Here is a 22,206-nt window from a genome sequence, read left to right on the forward strand (position 1 = left end):
CACGGTGTGTCAATACAATTTCATTTCCCTTGTTTGCAGCTGCAACCAGAGACAACACTCACAGGTCTGAACAAGACAAACACGATGGCGGAACCCGTCTCATGTAGGCCACTGCGTTGCATTTGTATTGCTTTTAGGATATTTGACTTTTCCCTTTAACTTGGAGGTCTTTGTAGAAATTGCTGATACGTTTCCAAGGACTCCTGGAGTAAGACAGACGTAGCTGCGAGGTTTTTCTAAAGCTGTTTCCATTGGCCTGTGTTTACCTGACACTTGGATTGACAGCAGAGTGATTGGAAATATCCACCATTCACTGCCGCGAGCTCCTGAGTGCACGGAAAGTGCTTTTGTAGTCTGGCTGTAATGGGCCAAGTTTGAATTGAAGGTTGGAAGAAATAGCCTCACTGCGGTCGTGCACTGTGAGGAACTGACACACCACAAATAATACTCAGAAGTGGGGTCCTGATAGCATCACAGCCACAGAGCAGATACAATAGCATGCAGGCTCTCATTTCAATGCACTTTCACAATGTTGTAATGTGCACAATCACATGGAGGGGAAGAAATCTAGTCAAATACAAACTCAGATTCTGTCTTCACTGTGCCCCAAGTAATCATCACAGAAAGTTACAAGTTAGAAAATTCCACTGTTAGATTGATGAGAATGCTAAATTAATCTATCTATCTATCTATCTATCTATCTATCTATCTATCTATCTATCTATCTATCTATCTATCATCTATCTATCTATCTATCTATCATCTATCTATCTATCTATCTATCTATCTATCTATCTATCTATCTATCTATCATCTATCTATCTATCTATCTATCTATCTATCATCTATCTATCTATCTATCTGTCTGTCTCGTTACAAAATTCATTATTTTCTGTAATAATTCATTTACTATAGGCAGTTTTAAAGTCAGAATGAGCTTAGGTTTTTACTTTATATGTTGTAAAATTATTTTTTTACTGGCAGGTTTATTATACTTGTTGGTCATGATGCTCCCAACAGAGGCAGCATAGATTTCATATATCATGTATTCATAATTACAAAACTTTAATGTTATAGAGGCTGCACAAACATTCAGAGGTTTGGATTCACAACATTGTAACTGAGAGTAAAGACTGTAACTACAGACCTACTCACTGCCACCAGCAACACTGTAAACTGTTCATGCAAAATAAACAGGAAAAGAATCTTACAAGGGATGATTGACACGTCGACCGACAAATAATAACACCGCGTCACAAACCGTATAACCAATCACCTTTATGCAGAACGGCGGGATTTCCTGTATGTGACGCAAATACTCCCAGTCAACAGTGGAGGCCCCACCCTTTGTGTTACCTACCGCCCGTCAATCAAAATAGAAAAAAATTTGACAGTTATCACCTATTTCTCCGCATATACAATAAGTATAAACAGCTTATCATGTCCGGAGGCTGGTGACTATCAGGACCCTCCGCTTTACGACAAGTCACGCAATGACTGGTATGTAATTTCTGTTCACCCATGTAAGCTAACAAGCTATCTCAGGCATCCTCTGGCTAAATTAGCTCGCTAGCATGCTAGTAGGTAATCTTGATGGTGATATTGCTAATCATCGCCGGCTAAGTTAGCAGCCGCAGCTAACGCTGTGCTCGTTAGCTTAGCTAACTGTCTTAGCTTGATTAGGGCACATCACAGACCAACTCTGCTTCGACTAACCATCACTATATAGCTGTGTTAATGGGTGTAGGAACTGTTTGGAGCGATCGTTGTAGTTGTAGTGGATCTATTGTTAGCCGGTTTACCGAGGCTAGACCTCTGTGTGGGAGTCTGGGGTTTGTTTAGCTAACGTTAGCGTCGGCTGTTCACACACTTGACAAATAACTAACTTGCTTTTCACTTAACAGCCCCAGAACAGCCAATGAAACCAGACGATATGGCTGCTTTGGAAGTGGACAGCAGTCAGAGCGACTTTATGCAGCAGGAGGAAGGCAGGGGCAATCAGGTAAGATTTCTCTCAGTGTTATCGCTCTCATTCTCCGCCGTTGCTGCGTTTTCATTAGCTGAGTGGTGCCTACTCAGTTCACACATTTCAAACTTGCAGGGGGTATTGTACCCTGATTTGAACCTCTCAGGCAACACTTCCTCTCAGGCTGCTTACAAATCCCGCCTCCTCTACAAGGATTGAAGTGACAGACAGTAAACTAGAGCCAGACCCAGACATTACTTGGATGTTATCTTAGGTGCTGCCTGAGGGGCTCAACACTGGAAAAGGAAGTTCTTTAACCTTACACAGTTTAGTCTTTTAGCAACAAGTCACACTTGTTTGGCCTGGACTAATGGCCACCCACTCTCTTCCTTTTAAACTTGCATTGTGGGTAGGACACTCAGCCATCACCTCTCGACCTGCTAGCAACGACCTGCACTAAAGTTGGGTCACCATTGTCAGAGGTGGACAGAGGTGCTGCTGCTGATGGGGTAAGTCGGCACCTCTGCTGCTCTGATGCAGTTTTGGCAGAAGTGAAGCTTTTGATCACACTGCAGTGAAGCAGGTGGTTTTAGTGTAGGTAAGCCTGCATTGGTTTGATGGAATATTAGCTGCTTCTGATTCTTATTATGCTTATTACTGCCACTGTGATGCCTTTTATTTTAGCGCTAAACACTGACTGTATGGGCAACCGTAACGTCAAGTCACATAGCAGGTTTTTTTAACAGACTATGACTATGTTTGCTTGTACACTTAATATGTATTCTATTATATGACTTTTGATGCAAAGAACATTTTTTTATACACTAGTGCCTAACTTCATAACATCTATGCCTTGCTTAAGACCAAGGTCTTGAAAAAGTTGCTGATTTAGTACATATCATAATTGATGACAACATTGAAATAATACTTCATAACAGGGAGCTATATACATGTAAATCTGATTTACACCATGTGTGTACAGTATCTTTCAGCAGCTGTAGCAGTGTCAGATGCTCCATATATGAATAATGACTTGCCTTTAGCGTTGCCTGTAAGTTCATAACTAGTAGAAACATTTATTAAAACTTTGGGATGTTGCAATGTTGGTAGAGTAGGCAGCAGACAATAGGTAACAAAATCAAAGCTTTTCATTGGTTCATTGGCTTCATTTATCTGTGGCTGTTCTTCTGACAACAGTAAGATGGGCCACAGTGGATGAAGGTCTACTCTGTGTTCATCAGTGTAACATACTCCTGTACATTTAAGTGTGTAATGCTAATGAGTTTTTTTTAACTGCACTACAAAATGTTTCATTTATTGTGTGAATGGATGTGACAATCAGACCTACAGACCTACAATCAGACCTATACATACATACATACATATATATATATATATATATATATATATATATATATATATATATATATATATATATATATATATATATATATATATATATATATATGTGGAAAGATTAGTACTGTGCTTGCATCATAATATTCAACTTGATCACTCACATCAAGAGCATCCAAATCTCCTTCATCCCCTTCTACCTCTGTATCATTCTGTGCTGCAAACACATGGAACGCTTTGATGAAGTTGCATCCACTATCAGTTGTGGTCCTTACAACTTTGTACATCCGTGTACATCATCAAGGGCACCAGCAATTAGGGCTGCAATGACTACTCGAGTAATATTCAAGAGCAAAATGCATCGACAACTAATTTACTATTCGATGACTCGTTAGTGATGTCATTAAGAATCATTCTCTCATGGCGCAGCAATACTCGTTTGTTGCAGCCCTATCAGAGCTCCTTTTAAATGACTCTTCCTCTATCCAATGACAATTCTGTGACACCAAGGTAGCTTCACATATGAAATTGGCAATAAGTTTGTCAATGGTTGCTCGAGGTACACATTTGCTTGCAGCTGTGAACATTACGTCTGGTAAAGTTTGTTGACTTTGTGTAGACCCAGGCAAACGAATTGAAATGAAAACAATATCTCACAAATATAGGCATAAGACTTCTTACCATAATGTGTTTTTGGAGATTTGAGGTTGAATTCTTGTAAGCCCATATAACCCCACATGGCAAACAAAGTTTACGCTCCATTAGCATACTGTCCCCTTCTCTCCCTGTGTACATTACCAACTCCAAGTGCGGCCAAGGGCACCCGCCCTCTGGTATTTCTTCATCATAGACTTGTCTTCCCTGTTGCAGTTTTCAGTATTCACGACTTTCAATCCATAAAACGACACTGTGCTCATTCACTATGCAATTGTAACTAGCAAATCCTGCTGCTTCGGGTGCCTCTTTTGCTCTCAGTTTAAGGGTTTTGATTGGTCAATTTGTGAATTCAGACTCATAAGTGTGCTCAAAAACAAATTGTGATGTTAAAAAAATAGAAGAACATTATTTTGTTACATTTGTACTTAAAGTAAAATTACTGGCTTAAATTACAGTAATGTGAGTATTTGTAATCAGTTGCTTCCACCCCAAAAAAATCTACTAGTAGTACCAGTATACTAGTTGCCAGATTTTATTGTTTTTGTAAAAACTGAAAGAGCAGTGTAAGCTAGAGGAAAAAACCCATTCATAGTTTGATGAATTTCATATTCATTTGATCATAACAGAGAGTTGGCTGTGTTTTGGTACCATTTTTAATTTATCCCTGTTTATCGATATCAAACTGAGAGCATAGTGTTGTTAAATGTTTCTTCATTAAAATCAAATGAGACCAAAAAAACCACTGCTGAGAATGTTGGTAATGAAGCAAGGAACGGCACAGGCGTTCACTTTTTAGCACCTGCAAGAGAGTTAAGTTTGTGTTAGCAGTAAATTAACAGATCAATAGAGCCGTGAAAGGAGAGTAGAGTGTACAACAAACTTGTTTGGCTGTATACATGCAGCACTTGGTTTGTACTGTTAGTACAAACTGAGATGTGTTTGCTGATTTGGTTATTAAGAATTCTGTTGTCCAAAATGCTATATGGCTCCAACAACTGACTGAAGAACACCTGAAAAGGTGCAGTTACCATCAGAGAGCATAAATAAAACCATCAAGTGCAGTTCAGTGAAGTAGGTGTTGTTGACCATAACGGTTTCCTTTCTGATGCATGACCATTGAGGTTTAAGATTCGAGTCACCTCTCAGACTTCAGTTCTGCAACACTGCATGTGTTACAATTTATAAGTGATCAAACCCCTCATATATAGGTTGCAGAAAGCTCTTCTCTAGATCCTCCTCCTATAACTCAACTTTTTTTTACATTATTAATAGTCTTTTAAATGAGTGTACTGTACTATCACATAAACAGTCATTTAATGTGCTTATTAATTCCTTGTGTTTATTTTGTCTCTTAGACATCGCAGCTTACTGGGACTGACAAATGGGAGGTGTTAGCCCCCACAACAGCCAAGGACGATTCTGGGATAATACAGATCCAAAGTCAAGGAATATTAACATCCAATGGACAGTATGTTCTTCCTCTGCAGAACTTACAGAGCCAGCCAATCTTTGTGACATCGGGAACGGATGACTCCTCTGCCAATTCAGTGCCTAACATTCAGTACCAAGTAATTCCTCAGATTCAGACAGCAGATGGACAACTGAGCTTCTCCACGTCTGGTGTGGAAGGACCAACTCTGACTCAGGATGCCACAGGGCAGATTCAGATCTTGCCTGATGGTAGCCAGAGTCTCAGTGTGACAACTGCAAACATCCTCAACAACAACCAGAACCTCATGTCACAGACTGGTAATGTCCAGCAGATCCAGGGGGTTTCTATTGGCAGCTCCACCTTCAACAACCAGGGCCAGGTTGTTACTAATGTGCCTGTGGGTTTGCCGGGAAACATTACCTTTGTTCCTATTAACAGCGTGGACTTGGACTCCCTTGGCCTGACTGGTGCTCAGACTATAGCAACAGGGGTCACTGCTGATGGCCAGCTGATTATGGCGAGTCAGCCTGTGGATGGCTCAGAGAATCTGGGTAAAACAGATGATCACATGTCACAGACACTGAATGACAATGCCAATCCAGAGATATTTGTGCCAACGTCTTCCTCTCAGCTACATGTTGCAGCAAACGAGTCAGGTCTGCTGACACAAGACACTTCATTAACATCAGTGGCTACAGAGCAAGCTGACTCATGTTCTGGCCTTCAGGAAGGCTTCATCCATCAGAATCAGGAGCAGACGGTCCAGGTGTCCTCAGCTCAGCCTATCATTCACCTGCAGCAGGTTCCTGTTCAGACCACCAATGGTCAGGTGGTGCAGTCAGTGGCGACAGGCGGGCAAAGTCTGCAAAATGTGCAGCTGATCAATCCGGGAACCTTCATCATCCAGGCTCAGACAGTGACGCCATCTGGTCAGATACAATGGCAAACCTTTCAGGTGCAAGGAGTGCAGAACCTTCAGAATCTGCAGCTGCCCACCACACCGCCACAGCAGATCACTCTGACACCAGTCCAGACTCTGTCACTGGGAGGCATCAGCACTGGGCAGATCCCCAACCTGCAGACAGTGACAGTCAACTCACTGGCCCAACAGGAGGGAGACACCGATGCAACAGGAGGTACAGTAGCTTGCTTCTATAATAAAAATAGAACTGTGAAATAAAGATGCAATAATCAGTTACAATAAATCACCGCAGCCACATAACTTAATACAATAAAAATGAAGAACACATTGGTTTTAGAAGGTTAAAACATTGTTTGTATTTTTGACCAGATGTAACTTTTTCCCAGTACATCAGTTAGTAGGATTTTCACTGCAGACATGTTGAGATATCACTGCTGGAAATGATGGCTGATGCCTTTAGCTGCTTTGGTTGTTATGTTGGCTCACTGTCACGTTGTCATGGTTAACAGGGACACTCGAACAGAGCAGAACGATTCCTTATGTAATAAATGACACCCACTCTTTTCCCATTCTAAGTCAAAATGTCTGTCATAAAAGTGGTCTATAAATTAGTATGTGAGATGCCAGTATAGTAATGTTGTTGCTGGACAACAGTAACAAGTGAAATCGAGTAAATTAATGAATACCTCATGGTTTAAAGGTCCGAGCAGCACAAACCTGACAGTAGAATGTGTAAAGAATAAATGATGGAAGCAGTTTATATCTCACAGCTCTCACCCTTGCATCAGAGAGGACAGAGCATTTCATATTTTTCTGCATCTATTACACAGTGAATATTTAGCCAATCAATTTAAAGTCTCAATATCTGTCAGCAAATTGTAATTCAGTATTTTCCCCAAATATTTAAGCCCTTTTATGTTTTATGTTAATACAATTAAATCTGCCAAAACATTGTGAGGTTTTTTTTTTATTGTTGTCGGTCCATCTATTTTCTGCCGCTCATGTGGTCCTAAAAGCCCACAGGGTATGCTTAATTAATGGTCACTGATACATTGTCTGTCAATCAAGTTATTATTTTATCACAGTAGTTAATTGTAAGTGTAACTTGTGAGACTAGCTGCCATGCTGTCAGTTACAAAGCAGCTTTCACTGTTCAGGATTCTGGTTATTACTCCAGCTTTTGTTGATTTAAGTATGCATGTAATTTCAGACATTCAGATTAAGGAAGAGCCAGACTCTGGAGACTGGCAGTTAAGCACCGATTCAACCCTGAACACCAGCGATCTGTCCCACCTCCAGGTCCGGCTGGTGGATGAGGAGGATCAGCTGGGCCAGGAGGGCAAGAGGCTGCGCAGGGTGGCATGTACTTGCCCAAACTGCAAAGAGTCAGGTGGGAGGTGAGTAAGCCTGACTGGTGCTTTGATGGTCCTTTGATCTGTATACAAAGAGAAACATATCAGAACCTTATGTGTCCATATCTATGCTTCTCAGAGGATCCAGCATGGGGAAGAAGAAGCAGCACATCTGCCACATTGCAGGCTGTGGGAAAGTATATGGAAAGACTTCGCACCTGCGAGCACACCTGCGCTGGCATTCAGGAGAGCGACCTTTTGTTTGCAGCTGGATGTTCTGTGGGAAGAGGTTCACACGCAGCGATGAGCTGCAGAGACACAGGAGAACACACACAGGTGCCCTTTTTTTGCTCCCTCTGTGTTTGTGTGTCAGGAAAACATCCATAAAATCTGTAAAATTTGTTAATTTGTGCCCTGCAAAGTGAGTCACGGAAGAAATAACAGACTTTGTCCCCCACTGGATTTACATGTAAAATGTCAGGTGAGGAGTCAAGTCTGTTACAGAAAACATATCTAGATTTTACATCCCTAGAGTGAGGCTCAAACTGTTTGTTCTGCAGTGTAGTTCACAGGATTATACAATTAAAATCAGGGGCTGTAGCTTTGAAGAGGTTGTGTACAGTCTGGAGACGGATAGCTCAAAAGATTTTTCTCTCTGAATACAGAAAGTAATAACATAACGATATGCGGTGACCATCTGATGGCACTTAAAGCCAGCACAGACATTTGAAAGGGATATCACCAGCGGCTCGTATTGTAGTTGCAGTGTTCTACCATCATTGGCAGAGAGGCCTTTGACAAGATGAGCTAAAGTAGCATTTCATTATGCTGTCAGCTGCTGTTAGCATTCACAGTCAACTTTTCAAGTCCATATTCAATAATTCTAGACTTGTAACTGTTAGTAACTATAATCAGTTGTATGGTATCCCTATGTCATTTTTGTCACTGACAGATTGGATTGATTAGACAACTTATTCAGATTAAACATTGGACCCAGGTCGTTCACAGCACACAGTAAAACTGTTTTTTTTTGTCAGCGAGTGTTTAGCTTTTATCTTATATACTAAGGCAGTGCCACTATATAATGCATCCATTAACAAGAGGCTGACTGCAGCTTTCTGAAGGATTGCTCATCCAAACAACTAGCAAAAGATTGCTTTCAATGCATCCTGCTTCTGGCATAGCATAACTCAAACATGGCAGTGTCTGTTCACACCTGGCCTGCTCAGACTGTCCTGATTGCAGCTTTATTTGAGGAATTTCTGTGTAAAATCGGTTGGGAATGTGCTCTCAGTTGTATAGTCTTGTAATAGTCTTCTCATATGTAACTTTTTTCTTCAATCACTGGCTGAACAGCCTGTTTCTGCTTTATCTGATACAGTGATGGAATCACTGTGGATGAAGATGTATGTTTTTTTTGTGTGAGTGTGATAAATGCTCATCAAAATGACTTCTCACTGCACTTAGTTTGGGTCCTAGCTACACAGACACCTATAGTGAAATAGAGAGGTTACATCTAAGTTTATTTATGAATCAGTCAAATGTAACTTTTCAAACCACTTTTTTAAAACTCTGATACATGGCATTATGTTTAAGCTTTTCTAAATGTATTCACCATCAGACTCTCATGTTTCAAACTATATTTACTGTTTGGCAGGAGAGAAGAAGTTTGTCTGCCCGGAATGTTCCAAGCGCTTCATGCGGAGCGACCACCTGGCGAAGCACATTAAAACTCATCAGAACAAAAAAGGCGTGAACTCTGGCAGCGCTGTGGTGGCCTCGATGGAATCGGCAGGGTCCACAGACAGTATCATCACCACCGCAGGCGGGACAACCCTCATCCTCACCAACATCCAGCAGGGCTCCAGCAACGCCCAGGACATCCTGGCCAACGCAGAGATCCCTCTGCAGCTCGTCACCACGGTAGCGGCCAGCGAAGTCATGGAGTGAATTTCACTCAACTTATGAACTTCTACAACCTCTCTCATACTGTATACTCCTACCTACATTTTTATTCGAGTTTTGAAGGAAAAACTAAAATATGAATATATATAAATATATATATTTTAACACAGAAGTAGTCTGTCCATGTCCGCCTTCAGTTTTTACTTAGGAAAAACAAAGTGCAGACTTCAAAGTAAAACGGTGGAAAAAGACATTGCAGTAAACACACAAGGAAATGCCTTATTTTGTACAATATTGTGTAGTTGGAAAATGTAGGATTCCAGTTTGTTTTAATTCTACCAATTTGTTAATTATGTGTCTTTCATGACAAATTATTGGTAAGTTGAGCAGCTCTTTTCCTCGCCTTCTGTTGACGGTATATTCGATGATGTTTTGTTCCAAATTTCTTTTGCGCAAAACTCACAGCAGAGCTGCTTTAATCCAGCTGAAGTAAAAACATTGTTTATGTCCACACAATTATTTCCTTATTATGCTATTATTATTATTATTATTATTATGCATTTTTGTTTCATTGCAGTCAGTCCTCCTTCCTCCATTATTATTTTAGGAATCACTACATTTTGCAGGTGAAAGTAAAAAACAATCAACATTTTGTATAGTAATTCCTCTTGAACATATACTGTTGATATGATACACGTTATTTGCTTATGAAATATTTTGACTGAACAGCTATTTATATTGGGCTTTACACAGACAATGCATTTGTGATATTAAAGGTCTAGACTATTTCGAACTGCTCCATTATGTGTAATTCAAATATGTTTTTTGTAAAATCTTTTTGGAGGACTTCATTTAAAAATAACAAACGTGTAATATAAAGAAAAAAAAGCCATTTTTTTGGAGGTAATTGCCAAATTCGACAACAAACTCAGGGTGACTTGTTACTGTGTGATATAAGTAGAGTAAATCACCCCTGTAGCTTCTTGGATCATGCTGGGACATTGTGAAGAAATGTGTTTTGATGGTTGAAAAGCTGAGGTGAAGTAGGGTGTCATCATGTTACCCATACATTGATTACTACCATGTCAGTTTTTAGAAGCACTGTTCATGTTATGGAAACTGCTTTTCAGATTTTTTTCACCGGTGTCTTGCTCCATCAGTCCTGTCATGCAAGTGAAAAGTCTGTGTATTCCTGAACATGGTACTCATTTTGTTAACAGCACTGCTCTCCTGACTTTAGTCTTGTCATTTTGTAAAAAATACAAAAAAAAAAAAGTTTTGTATACTTCCTGAATAGCCATTTTCAGTAAATGTTTCTGTCCTTGTTTTGCTTTTCTCTGTATGTTACATTCCCCCGGCTCCATTTTATGCTTTTTTTTTGTTTCCTCCCAATCTGATTGCACATGCACATTTTTTTTTCTTTTGACAGTTAAAAACATGTAATGTGATCCAATCATGGCCGCTCGGTCCTCTTCAGGAGACTTTACCTATAGCACGATGCTGCAACATTCAAGCAGCATCTTCACCTTCTGTACTGAACACTGAAGGTTTATCCTCACTCCAATCTTCTGTATAAATGTCAATATAACATCAATATAAATCTTTCTGTTACACTTGAATGTTCTTTTCTGCTTTATTTGTAATGTTTTTTTTTGTAATGCATCTTGCTTTCTGAGGTCAAATTGATACTAAAATATTTTTGAATTCTTGTATTTTTGCTTTTGTCTCCTTGTTGAAGACGTGTCAGCCAGCCGAGAGGTTCATGCTCCCCGCGTGGCACAAACTCTGGGTTAGTAGTCCAGTAGATGTCACTACAGCCAAGGGAGCACGCAGGACAAGAGAGGTATGTCTGACCCCTTGACCTTCTCCATGTAGCACCTGCTTAGATAAAGACAGAAGTCACTGAGGCCAACAAGAGCTGCAGACCCTCAATTAACCACAAGTTAATGTCACACAGAAATGTCAGGAACATATTCTGCTGCTGGAGAACAAAGTACTGTCTCATGACTTTGAACAAACCCTACAGAGACAGGAGAGGTAACAGCTCCTGGTTTTATGACCTGGATTCTTGTCTGTAAGGGAAATTAAGAAAAGCTTTTCCTCTCTTTGCTCTATAATGTTACTAATATTTTGATATATATATATATATATATATATATATATATATATGAACTTAATACCACCCATGCTGCATCACTATCCAAAGCTCTCTTTTAAAATGGGATATGATTTTAATTAAATTCTGTTTATATTTTTCCTTAATATTAGCCCACAGGGCATGAGGGACTTCAAACCGTGTTATAACCTATCTGCTTTTTGTGCCTGAGAACATAATTGAAATTGTAGTCTATAAAAAGCTTTATCTGGTAAATCTGAGTGAAAAGCACATGCTTTTGGAGTCTTAGTCAATTTGCTGAAAATGAGTCAGAAAATGTGGTCTATAATGTTAAAAAAGGACTCGTCCGTTTTGTCATTCCTTTTCATTTGCATAATTTAATGAGTCCAATTCATTGTAATGCAATACCAAGTGCACCAGGAACATGGAATGACAGTTTGAGTTAATGAAATGTGTTAACGGTATCATCATTTACTTGTATGTTAATTAGTCCAATTAATTTCCCCTGCTCGGTAATCTGAATATTGTAATAATCTTTGCTCCCCTGCAGGAATGAAATCTGTGATATACAGGCCTCAGGGATGATCTGCACTTACAATCCACATTTTGATGCAGATTCATAAAAATATTTTTAGGTCTGAGTTTTTTTTTAATGATATATGGCACTGGTTGTGTATGATCTGGCAGCTTTTGTGATGCAAATCATGCTCTCTGTATTGTCCGGTATCACAGCCGGGGTAACTTTGTCTCGCCTGACAAAGTGCTTTTGCCTTGTAGCAGGAAGAGGCAGCGTTCCTCTGGCTATTGCAGATAAAAGCTGCCATCAGTGGGCGATCCTCGCTGGCAGCAAGTAAAAGGGAGGAAACACAGAACCGGTGGCTGCCGAGCATGACACAATCCACACTGCCACTTCAGCTGACTACCTGGATTTGAGCCTAACTTTGTCAACAAACTCCTCTTAAACGTGTGTATCAGCTTCCATCAGTCCAGTTGATGAAACACACATGCAAGTAAAGCTTCTTGTGCAGTGGTGTCTTTGCATGTGAAGCAGATTTATCAAAACAGATTTCAACTTTAGGTGTTATTTTAGAGAGAAAAGGAAAAGCTTTTTTGTATTATACAGCTTTGGTGTTGTGTTGGTGGGGATGGGCAGGTGTGGTTTTAGACAGTGCTGACACTACGAGTTGTTTGTGTGTGTGTTTTTTGTATCAAATGGCTCAGGTTCTTCCAGCTCCGTTTTTTTTTTTTTTGAATAGCGGTGTAATTGTACACGGTGCTCGGCTTCTCTTCCAATTCATGTGCAAAATGCATAAATACAATAACTATGCAGAGGGAAAGGAACACTGTAATCATGCAATAACATTTCCAACTGTATGTGTGATAGAATTCAAAATGCTATTGGGATTATGGTTCTTAAACCATTGGGAGGTAATGTGAACTGTTGGCAGAAATGACTTATTTCATTATGCTGTCCCAAATATACGAAATACTTCAGTGAGAGGGTTGCTTCTTCCCTATCCATGCCCAATTTTAACTGTTTTCCCCAGTTGTTGAAGGATAGGCCTGCAATTTTGCAAAATGACTATTATTTGCCTTTCTCAAGGAATCAACAACTTGAAAGTACAGTGCAATGAATTGTTGGGGTTCTGCAGCTGCATTCATTTACAATATGCTGTTTTTCCTCTTTGAAACATCCCACAGAATTTAAAGCCTTTATTGTATTTTGCATATGAACTGTGCATGTCCCTCCATAAGTGAAAAGCACTCACCGCCATCATTTTTTTTTTTACAGACAGATACTTGTTTTTCTCTTTAGCCATTAAGACATTTGAAACTGTATTTAAAAGCAGCGTCTGGTGTTTCTACATTCCTCACACATTCTTGCCCTTGATCAACTGCAGAAGGCAGATAATGGTGCAGATCATTTTCCCCAGGCAGAGAAACACAGCATGGATCAACTCAATAACCTGATATTCTACTGAATGTGGCCAATTTAACAGAAGGTCATCGCCTCTTCTCTCTCACTCTCTCTCTCTTTTTAAACTCCAGAGACTATTTGGTGACCTCCCTCTGGAGCCCCAGCAGGACCAAAGGAGACAAACAGAATTGTCGAGGTATAAAGTGCTCATGTTGACATTGTGTTACGGTCTGGACTTCTCAAGGTGAACAGATACCTGGTGTGGGACAGTGGTGCTATTATGTAAACCTGATGGCCGCAGCTAGAAGTCGCATGTTTATGGATTCAGTGTTTCGTGTATTTTTTTTTCCCCCCCAGTTTTTATTAGGAGTGTCCGGGTGAATGCGGCCTGTACACACTGCATAGACAGGTATGTGTGTGTTGGTACGGCTGCATCCATCATCCTTTTATATGCAGAGGTGCCCTTCACAGCTCAAATTAAACCTTCTTGTCTCAGAGAAATTATGGCCATGTTCTATTTCAGGAGGGTGGAACTCAGATCGGATCTTTGCTATCTTTATTGTGAAATCTGTCCCCCACTGTGTTGCGTTTATTAAATGTATGTTTTTTTGTTCCAGATCCAACTGTGAAAATTGAATCAATAAGAATGAAACGGCTCCATCTAAATTTCCCACATTATGTCGGCCTTTGTACTTACGCACAGTATGCATATGTTTTTGTAGTGAGGAGACAATTGCATGAGGTGATGCTAGAGACCTCTGAGAAGATCAGAAGGGATAATTTTTAGTCACTCCTCACAGCAGTTGTATAGTTTTCACACTGAAATAACTCTCTATTGTTCTCCCCAAGGTCAAACGGTTTCAACTTTCCTGGACTTCACAGTCAAGGAAAAAGCAAGGGAAAGTGTGTGCGCTCAGTATTTTTCTTTTTGGTGACAAGAGCTGGCCTTCAGCCCATTGAAAACAATTTCAGATATGAAAAGAGACGTTTTGTATCTGAAAATGTACATTAAATGGTGTCAACAACATCCCAGAGGTCAAAGTAGAGTCCCCATGGAGACTGAATCTGGATGCGGCGCTGGAAGACTCGACACCCCCCCCCCCCCTGAGTGGCGGCTCCGTGATGGCTCTCAGTTTCTCTCGTCATGTCCCTGGCAGCTTTGACACAGGTAATATGCATGCAGGCTGACAGTGCCTGGGATGTGCGGCAGAGACAATGATGTACATATCATTTTCCTCACTGACTGATTGAAGACTGTAATCTGTGCTGGACTTTCTCTCTGATTACACACGTCTCAGGGAGCAAAACAAGGACTCTGAGCTGCCACTGGGCACTGGGCTCTTCCAGGGCTTTCAGCCTTCAAGAGGACTGAAGTCCGCCTTTAAGGTGAGCTCAATTTTCGTCCCATTTACACTATTGTTACAAGTGTCGGATAGAATGCATCTAGTAGATCATGGTCAAACAGTGGCTGTCTGAAGATGACACCGGAACAGAGATGTATTTGGCACCCAAGGTCATCCTATTCCCATCTCCGGCACAGTTGCAGATGTTTAGAGCACCTGTGCAGGCACTCTCACAAAGAGGGAAACAATATGAATGTTACATTTTGTGTTCTGTGCTTACAACATGCAAAGTGTCTCAACAGGCCAATACAAAGCCTGTCCACAATGCACGCTCTCTCTGTGGCTTAATGATGAAGCAAACCAGGTATTTACTTCCTGCTGAGTATATTTGCAGCTCCTAACCCGGCTGTGTAACCTTGTGAGTAACACTTGTGTCTTTATGTAAAAACCGGACAGATTTCTCTGTTGACAATAGGTCAATCCTTTACAGAAGGTACCTAGCACATTACAAGGTTGGTCTCCAGGGAGAAGTAATGGGTTCTGGGCAATTGACCAACTGCCATGCTTTACTGCACCTGCACTGAGTTAGAGCTGTCATCATTACCACTTCCTCTAACATTCCCCCCACAGCAACCCAGACACTCCCACTTACAGCCATATTTCACTTTGGCAGAACATTTTCACTTCTCTTCGTACACGAGTGGTAAGATTCAAGGATTTAGGGTAACCTCTAAAACATTCTGATGTTTCCAGAATAGTTCTCACTTACTAGCTGAGGTCTGGCTTGAAATTTTCAAATTTCAACAAAAACTTCTTGATGATTAAACCTTGTAAAAAGACGCCTGGCGTATTTTCTCTGTGTCAAAATACGAAGAACATGAGGTTAGTCATTTGAATGGCATTTATCCACTATTTTACTTGGGTTATTCAAACTGATTGCAAGACTGTACTGTCTGAAAATAATCATTAGACTGTTATGTGGAAAAAAGGCCGTTTGAATGGTTCATTAAAGTGAATCAGAAAAAAAGCAGCTACATTAGTTAGTTAATCAAGACTTGCTGTTAGAAAGCACCTTTAACTTAATTTGTATTTTTCATTAGTACAATCCTTTAGAAATTGTTACATATTTAAATGAGTACAGCTACACTACAGACAGAGGAGGAATCAAAACTGTGGAGGTCACAGACATCACACACACAGGTTACTGATTACAGCGCCGCCTGAAATACCGACTAATCAACGTTTACCACAACTTTTTTTTGTGTGCTTTAACAGAAGACCAGTGTGGACAACATGCAGGGAATTTTCCAGAACTAATAAATAAAAGAAACATATGAGCTTATCAGCCGAGAGGTCATCTGATGTCACAGAAAACAGCAGTAGCAATTTAACGCTCAATTGTTTCATGGAGTCTCGCACACATTTATTTCAAATAGTTTTGTTTTGCCCTTGGTGCAGTTATCCAGGCTCCAATCACTACACATGTCATTCTTCAACTGAAAGCACTTTACTATATTAGAAATGTAGCATTCAGGGTTTTTGAATGACAAAAATGATCAAGGCCTCAGAGCGTAGCAAGCCTGCGGCAACTTTGCTCTGACTTGCAGATGTTTTTTCCCTCAGTTTTTCACTTCCTCCTCCCACACATGTCTTATATCAGTATTTGCCGGATCCAAAACGACCAGCTTCGAAAATGAAGGAGAGGAACTTTACATTGTGCCAGAAAAAGGAATGGAAATTGCGGGCAGTGTCAGATAATTGAGCTTGTCGTAAGAGACATGTTAATAACAGACGAAGATGCAGAAGACTTGTCACTCCGTACCCTGGGTGACAGACTCTCTCTGCTGTTGATGAGCTGTTTTAGAGGGGAAATTGTTCCACGCAAACACCATCGTTATTACAAGCTGGCAAGCTGCTCGCTTGTGTACCCAATTCTGCTTGAACTGACAGAATCCAATTGACCGGCACATATTCATGCACTTTATTTTCTTTATTCTCACCAACAATGCAGATAATTACTGCACCAAGTAAAACTGAAAATAGAATTTCACTGTGTCCCAGAAAACAATGCCGGAGCTGTCTCAGCAACATGTCTGCTGAAATTGCTGTGACTGGGAGACCTACTGTAAGACAAGTGGCAATCCAATATTACTTGTCATCTTAAAATCTACTGAAACCATATCGACACTTGCTGCTGTTAGAAAATAAATACGTTAAAGTTTTTTTTTTTTTTTTAATGTTTTCATGCTTTATTCAGCAAAACATCATATATTCTCTGTGTATCCTGATGTTCCATTACACAGCAGTGGAAGTTCATGTGTTGAAACAGAGAAATCTGTGAACATCAAAATCTGATTTTTGTCTGTTTTTCATTGTACATATTTGGTGATCAATAGAGCTGATCATCAGCTGCAAGTTGCAGAAGATGCCAATTTTTGGGGGGGTCACATGCACATTAATGATGCCATATTTAGTAGGGATACACAATAGTGGATATATGCTGATATCACCAAGCTCATATATGGACATATGTTGAAACATATGTGCAAAGAACATCAAGTCTCCCCTGTATGAAGGAGGGGTAATTTTAATTTGTGGTTTGGGATCCTCCTTTCTAAACCAGTGTTCACAATCCCCACAGATGTCTACACACTTCAACATTTTCCACACTGCAGATGTACTTTAACCACCCACAAGTGCACCAGTAGCCAACAAAATAAACATCTGCATCCTGGCATACAAAAACTATTTCAGCTTGTATGGATCATTTCTGATTTTTAAATAACTCACTTGGTTAGTTTGTTTTATGGCTTAGAGTTATGCAAAATTGACCTCTTTGAGTGACAGGTGGGTGCAGTCTCACCTGGTAGTGGCCCACCTCAGCTCCACCCCTGTTCCACCAAGTCGCCCACATGTGGGTTAGGTTGTCACACAGTTCGCTCACCTTTACTTACAAAGTGCACCCTCACACTCACCATTCATCCTTTTATTACTGATTTCTTTCTAAAGTTTTAAATGTTTCAGTAATATTAGGTCACATTTTAATCCATGTTGTTTCCCCACTGAGAAATTGTTTAATCTTACAAACGCTAAATCAGTCTGCATTACTGTAGATCTTTGCTGCTGATGAAAATACACTGTTAATTGCTACATTTCATTAAGAACTCTCCTACTTATGTTTGTTGTTTCTCTTCATATTTCAGCTGAATATAGAGCGGGTTTCAGAGTACGGTGTGTGGACATTACCCTGATAAGTTAAAGTACTGAATGGCTTCATTTATCTAAAAATGACTGAACATACATTTTGGTGTGGTTAAAAAGGACATTCACCCTAGATTTCATGTGCGTGTTCCCATCATTAATCCTCTGGGGAGTTAGTGTGATCAGTGGAGTAGCAAATGCGACGTTGTGTGCGCTGCCCTCAGAGAATAGCGCCCTTAGCGGGAATGTAAAGTGTCTCTGAGGGAGCAGACCACATCTGCTGAGTTCACGTCCCTACGCTACCTCCAACATGTCTCATTAATAAGAACCCCTTTTCCCTGATACCATGTCAGTGTGTCATGTTATTTTTTTGAACTTTTAACTTTGTTGCGAGAACCCCCCCTGTGCAGAGGATGTCATACTAATGTATAGGGACAGCGTAGTGGCCCTGTCCAACAAGTCGTCCGTTATCTGAGGGAAATGTGTCCGTCCAGAGGTGGGGGCGGCTTTGTGCTCTCAACCAGGCCACCTCTCAGCCTTTGTGCCAGTAACAAGCTCAGCTCAGGCTCCAACGAAGCGAGAAATTGTAAACTCTCTGGAGAGGCCCAGTGTAGAGATAAGGGCTTAGTGTTTGCTGGCAATGTGCATGGGGATGAATCTGATACGGCCGAGTCCCACGCCAGAATGGGAGTGATGATACCTCCCCTTCTATGGAGAGTTATGTTTAATCCCCTTTACCAGTGTATTCACTTGCAAATATTCCTGTCACCATTAATATGTATTAACACCCTTCACACTGTTCAATACAGATTTATCAGACTCTATTTTCCCTCTTGTGCTCACCATCAACTCGGTGCTGCTCTTGAACCACAGCTTTTTGTGGAGAGAACAGACCTGAGTGTGCAGCTGATGTTCAGGCAAGCAGCAGTCAGTGTAGATTCCAGAGATCACCTGAACGCACAGGCAAGACAGATTCTGACATTTGGTTTAAACCTTCTCATTAACTAGAATTATTCCCGGCCTAATGTGACATCAGTTTAGCAAATAAGAAAAACAAACTGCTTTAAATGTGCTTAACATAACCTGGATTCACAATCACAAACAACCAATTAAATTTGTATTTGAATTTATGAACTCTTAACCAAAATAAATTAACAATTTATCAGATTTATTTTTTTCCTAACCTTTTTAATATTTACCTTCATGTCAACCCAAGCGAAACCTGTCATGTCTCTGCACAGTAGAGTAGATGGATACTTTCCATGAAGATCAGAAAGTTTTCTTATATTATGTCTTTGCATGTCTTTAGAGTTTGTTGTGTAATTTTGCTGTCTAAAATATAGATATGCATTAAATCAATATTTTGAAGTGAAATTTCTTACAGCTGAGGTTTTTTTTCCTCCAATCTTTATAAACTTGAGGGTTATTCTGAATTATAGTACATGCCATAATCTAACAAGATAAAGAATGTTGGATGGGATTTGTGTGCGATTTTGTTTGTGTTTGGTGGTCTAATCCAGACAAAGCCCTGAGAAGCTCATTACAGCCTGGTGAGGCCTTAAGCCTGTGCCGCCTGCATTAAAGCAGCCAAGAACTGTCTGTCAGCTTCCTGGCAGAGCCCAAATCAAGCTGTCAATTACTGGACGTGTTTATGGAAATTACATGTTTGTTAACATGCTGGAAAAATGTGCTCTCGGCTCAAGCAGCATGTGTTCGGAGAAACAATTTTGCTCGGAAATCACCTTTCAAATGGATGAAGGTGATCCTCCTCATCAGATCACAGACATGAGGAGCATTTTAAGTCTCCCCCCGTCCTGATATGTGTGCGTAAGAAAAAGCCAAGACAGGAAGGAGATGCAACTAACAATCAAAGGTGGAGTCTGTGAGTGACGCTGTGTTTTCATTTATTAAGTCATTTCTTGTCTGTTGTTCGGGCTCCTTTGTTTGCAGGAGTGCGGTTTTGGTAGCTAATGCAGCAGAGGCTGCTCACAGCATTTATTAAATATACAAATAAAGGATTTCACCAGTGCAGGGAGCAACTAATCAAGAATACTAACTTGATAATGTGCTTAGTTGAAGACTTTCCAGCAGCTCTTTTAAAGTGTGGCTTCACTTTAAATTGATTTGTAACAATGCCTGGTGCAAATGAAGCCCTCTGCCATTCAGTGTAATGTCCCCGATGAGATGTTTATGTCAATTTCCCCGTTGATTTTCTCTCACATAAAGGCCCTGATTTCAGCCTCCCAATGATCATGAAATTGAGCCGATCGACATGCATGTCTCAGATGTCTGGTCGAGCTCATCTTAGACAAGGTAATTTTGTCAGAGCAATTACCATTGTAATGTATTCCGAAGTCAGGGCATTTTTCTGCTGCTTAGGTGAGCCGCTGACAGCATGTTTTGATTTTAAAGCAATTGTGCTTTTCACTCTGAGATTATGCCAGGAGCTGCATTTCTTCCTATGTAACAACCCGCCATGATTCCATTATTTCACATTAACATCTAATTACCTCACTCAGACCTGCAGCTATACTGGAAAAAGCCACAGTGAGTTCTGGGGGTTTGATGAAGCTGTAAGTAAAGATGGGGTTGGTGGGTGTTTATTGAGAAGAAACTCTGACTGTAGACACATTCCCAGTGGAGCCGTATTACCTGTCAGGGACGATGACAATGCCCTGGAGAATGTCACTGTGCAGTGAAACTGTCATCACACTATTACTCTCCCCATTACTGGCCCTACATCTCCATGTAATGGCTGTGGCACGCTTTACAATTCAGATTGTATTCTCAGTCATTGGCACTTAAATGCTGCACTCCATTTTATGAAAAGATAAAGATCTCTGTAATCTGCCAGAGCTCAACCATCCCTTGAAAGCTTGTCAGGCGGCATTTTGTTGTTCACAAGAAGTTGTCATACCTCGTAGCATCTCCCTTTTGTTGGGCTGCTGAAAGTGTTCTTTTTGAGTGCACTATTGTGTGCTTGTTGATATGTGCTTGCCTATAGACTCAGTCTGTGTTTTGGTCCAGTTATCAGTGGGAGTCATCACAAGAGGAGCGTGTGATGTGCTATATTGTACAGTTTGGCTGCGACTACAGATCAGCACGGTGCATCGGAAGATCTCTTTGTCAGGGATCATTAAATTAGGGTCTAGACTTGATGCTTGAGAAATGCTAACCGGAAACTATGGCTGGAGGTACGTTTTTGTCAGCAAAATCCATATGACATCTGATATATTTGTTCTTAATAAAGGTTTTAAATGGGTTACAAAAATGAGGTCCCACATAGTGCAGAGTATTTAAAAATAGTATGTGTCCACTTGTTGGCCCTGCTACCTACTTACATAAATCGCTGAGCAGGTCTGGCTAACAAGCCACCCAGACTATGTAAAATACATTACCTGCTCTGTGAAATGTGTGGGGTTCAGATGTTACATGTCATGCTGCCAACATCTTTGGTCTTATGGTCAAACACAATGTTATGTTCTTTGTTTTATTTTTGTAGATTGCAGATTCAGGGTCTGATACTGACAGTGTTGCCCAGTTGGTTCCTTTTAACACATGTCAATGTTTATATCAAACATCATGTGAGAAGTTCAGGATGAATTTAACATTTATGTCAAAGACAGTAAATCTAGTCTTTGTTTTCCTGCTTTCATAAAGTAGAACTGAATCTTTGTTGCTCTTTGTCTTTTCATGGGACAATAAGAATAATGCAGAATATGACTATAGTGTTGAGCTCCAGTTGTCAGCAGCTTTGGGAACAGTCCAAATGCAAAAAACAGGCAAACTGCTGGCCTGTGTGTGATAGCAGATTGAGTTTAACAAGCCAGATGGGTTGTAATTGTCTGATCAATCCAATGTTTGTGAGCTTTTATGCCTTTTCTTATGGTTTGTTTTCCTTGCGTGCTATTTCCTCTGCTGATTTGCCTTCCCTTGGGGAGTGTCTGTGTCAAAAACACTTGCTGCCTGACCAGCCTTTTTACTTTGTGGAGTCACATTTTGCATGTGTGTGTGAGAGAGAGAGAGTGTGTGTGTGTG

At 40.5% G+C, this 22,206-nt stretch overlaps 1 protein-coding gene across 1 annotated transcript; it reads left to right on the top strand.

Annotated features, from left to right (window-relative positions):
• Positions 1 to 1,320: 1,320 nt before the first annotated feature.
• Positions 1,321 to 10,863, top strand: sp3a (sp3a transcription factor). Its single transcript, XM_028394302.1, has 6 exons — positions 1,321 to 1,500; positions 1,905 to 2,002; positions 5,335 to 6,547; positions 7,544 to 7,730; positions 7,825 to 8,021; positions 9,343 to 10,863. Exons 1-6 carry the CDS (start codon positions 1,494 to 1,496, stop codon positions 9,633 to 9,635), a joined length of 1,995 nt encoding a protein of 664 aa, XP_028250103.1. The 5' UTR covers positions 1,321 to 1,493; the 3' UTR covers positions 9,636 to 10,863.
• The last annotated feature ends 11,343 nt before the right edge of the window (positions 10,864 to 22,206 follow it).

The sequence above is a fragment of the Parambassis ranga genome, chromosome 21, assembly GCF_900634625.1.
Source record: "Parambassis ranga chromosome 21, fParRan2.1, whole genome shotgun sequence".
Taxonomy (NCBI): Eukaryota; Metazoa; Chordata; class Actinopteri; family Ambassidae; genus Parambassis; species Parambassis ranga.

Coding starts and splice junctions, on each gene's coding strand:
- sp3a (XM_028394302.1), top strand. Junction 2,003..5,334: donor AGGAAGGCAGGGGCAATCAG/GTAAGATTTCTC, acceptor TTTGTCTCTTAG/ACATCGCAGCTTACTGGGAC. Junction 8,022..9,342: donor ACACAGGAGAACACACACAG/GTGCCCTTTTTT, acceptor ACTGTTTGGCAG/GAGAGAAGAAGTTTGTCTGC.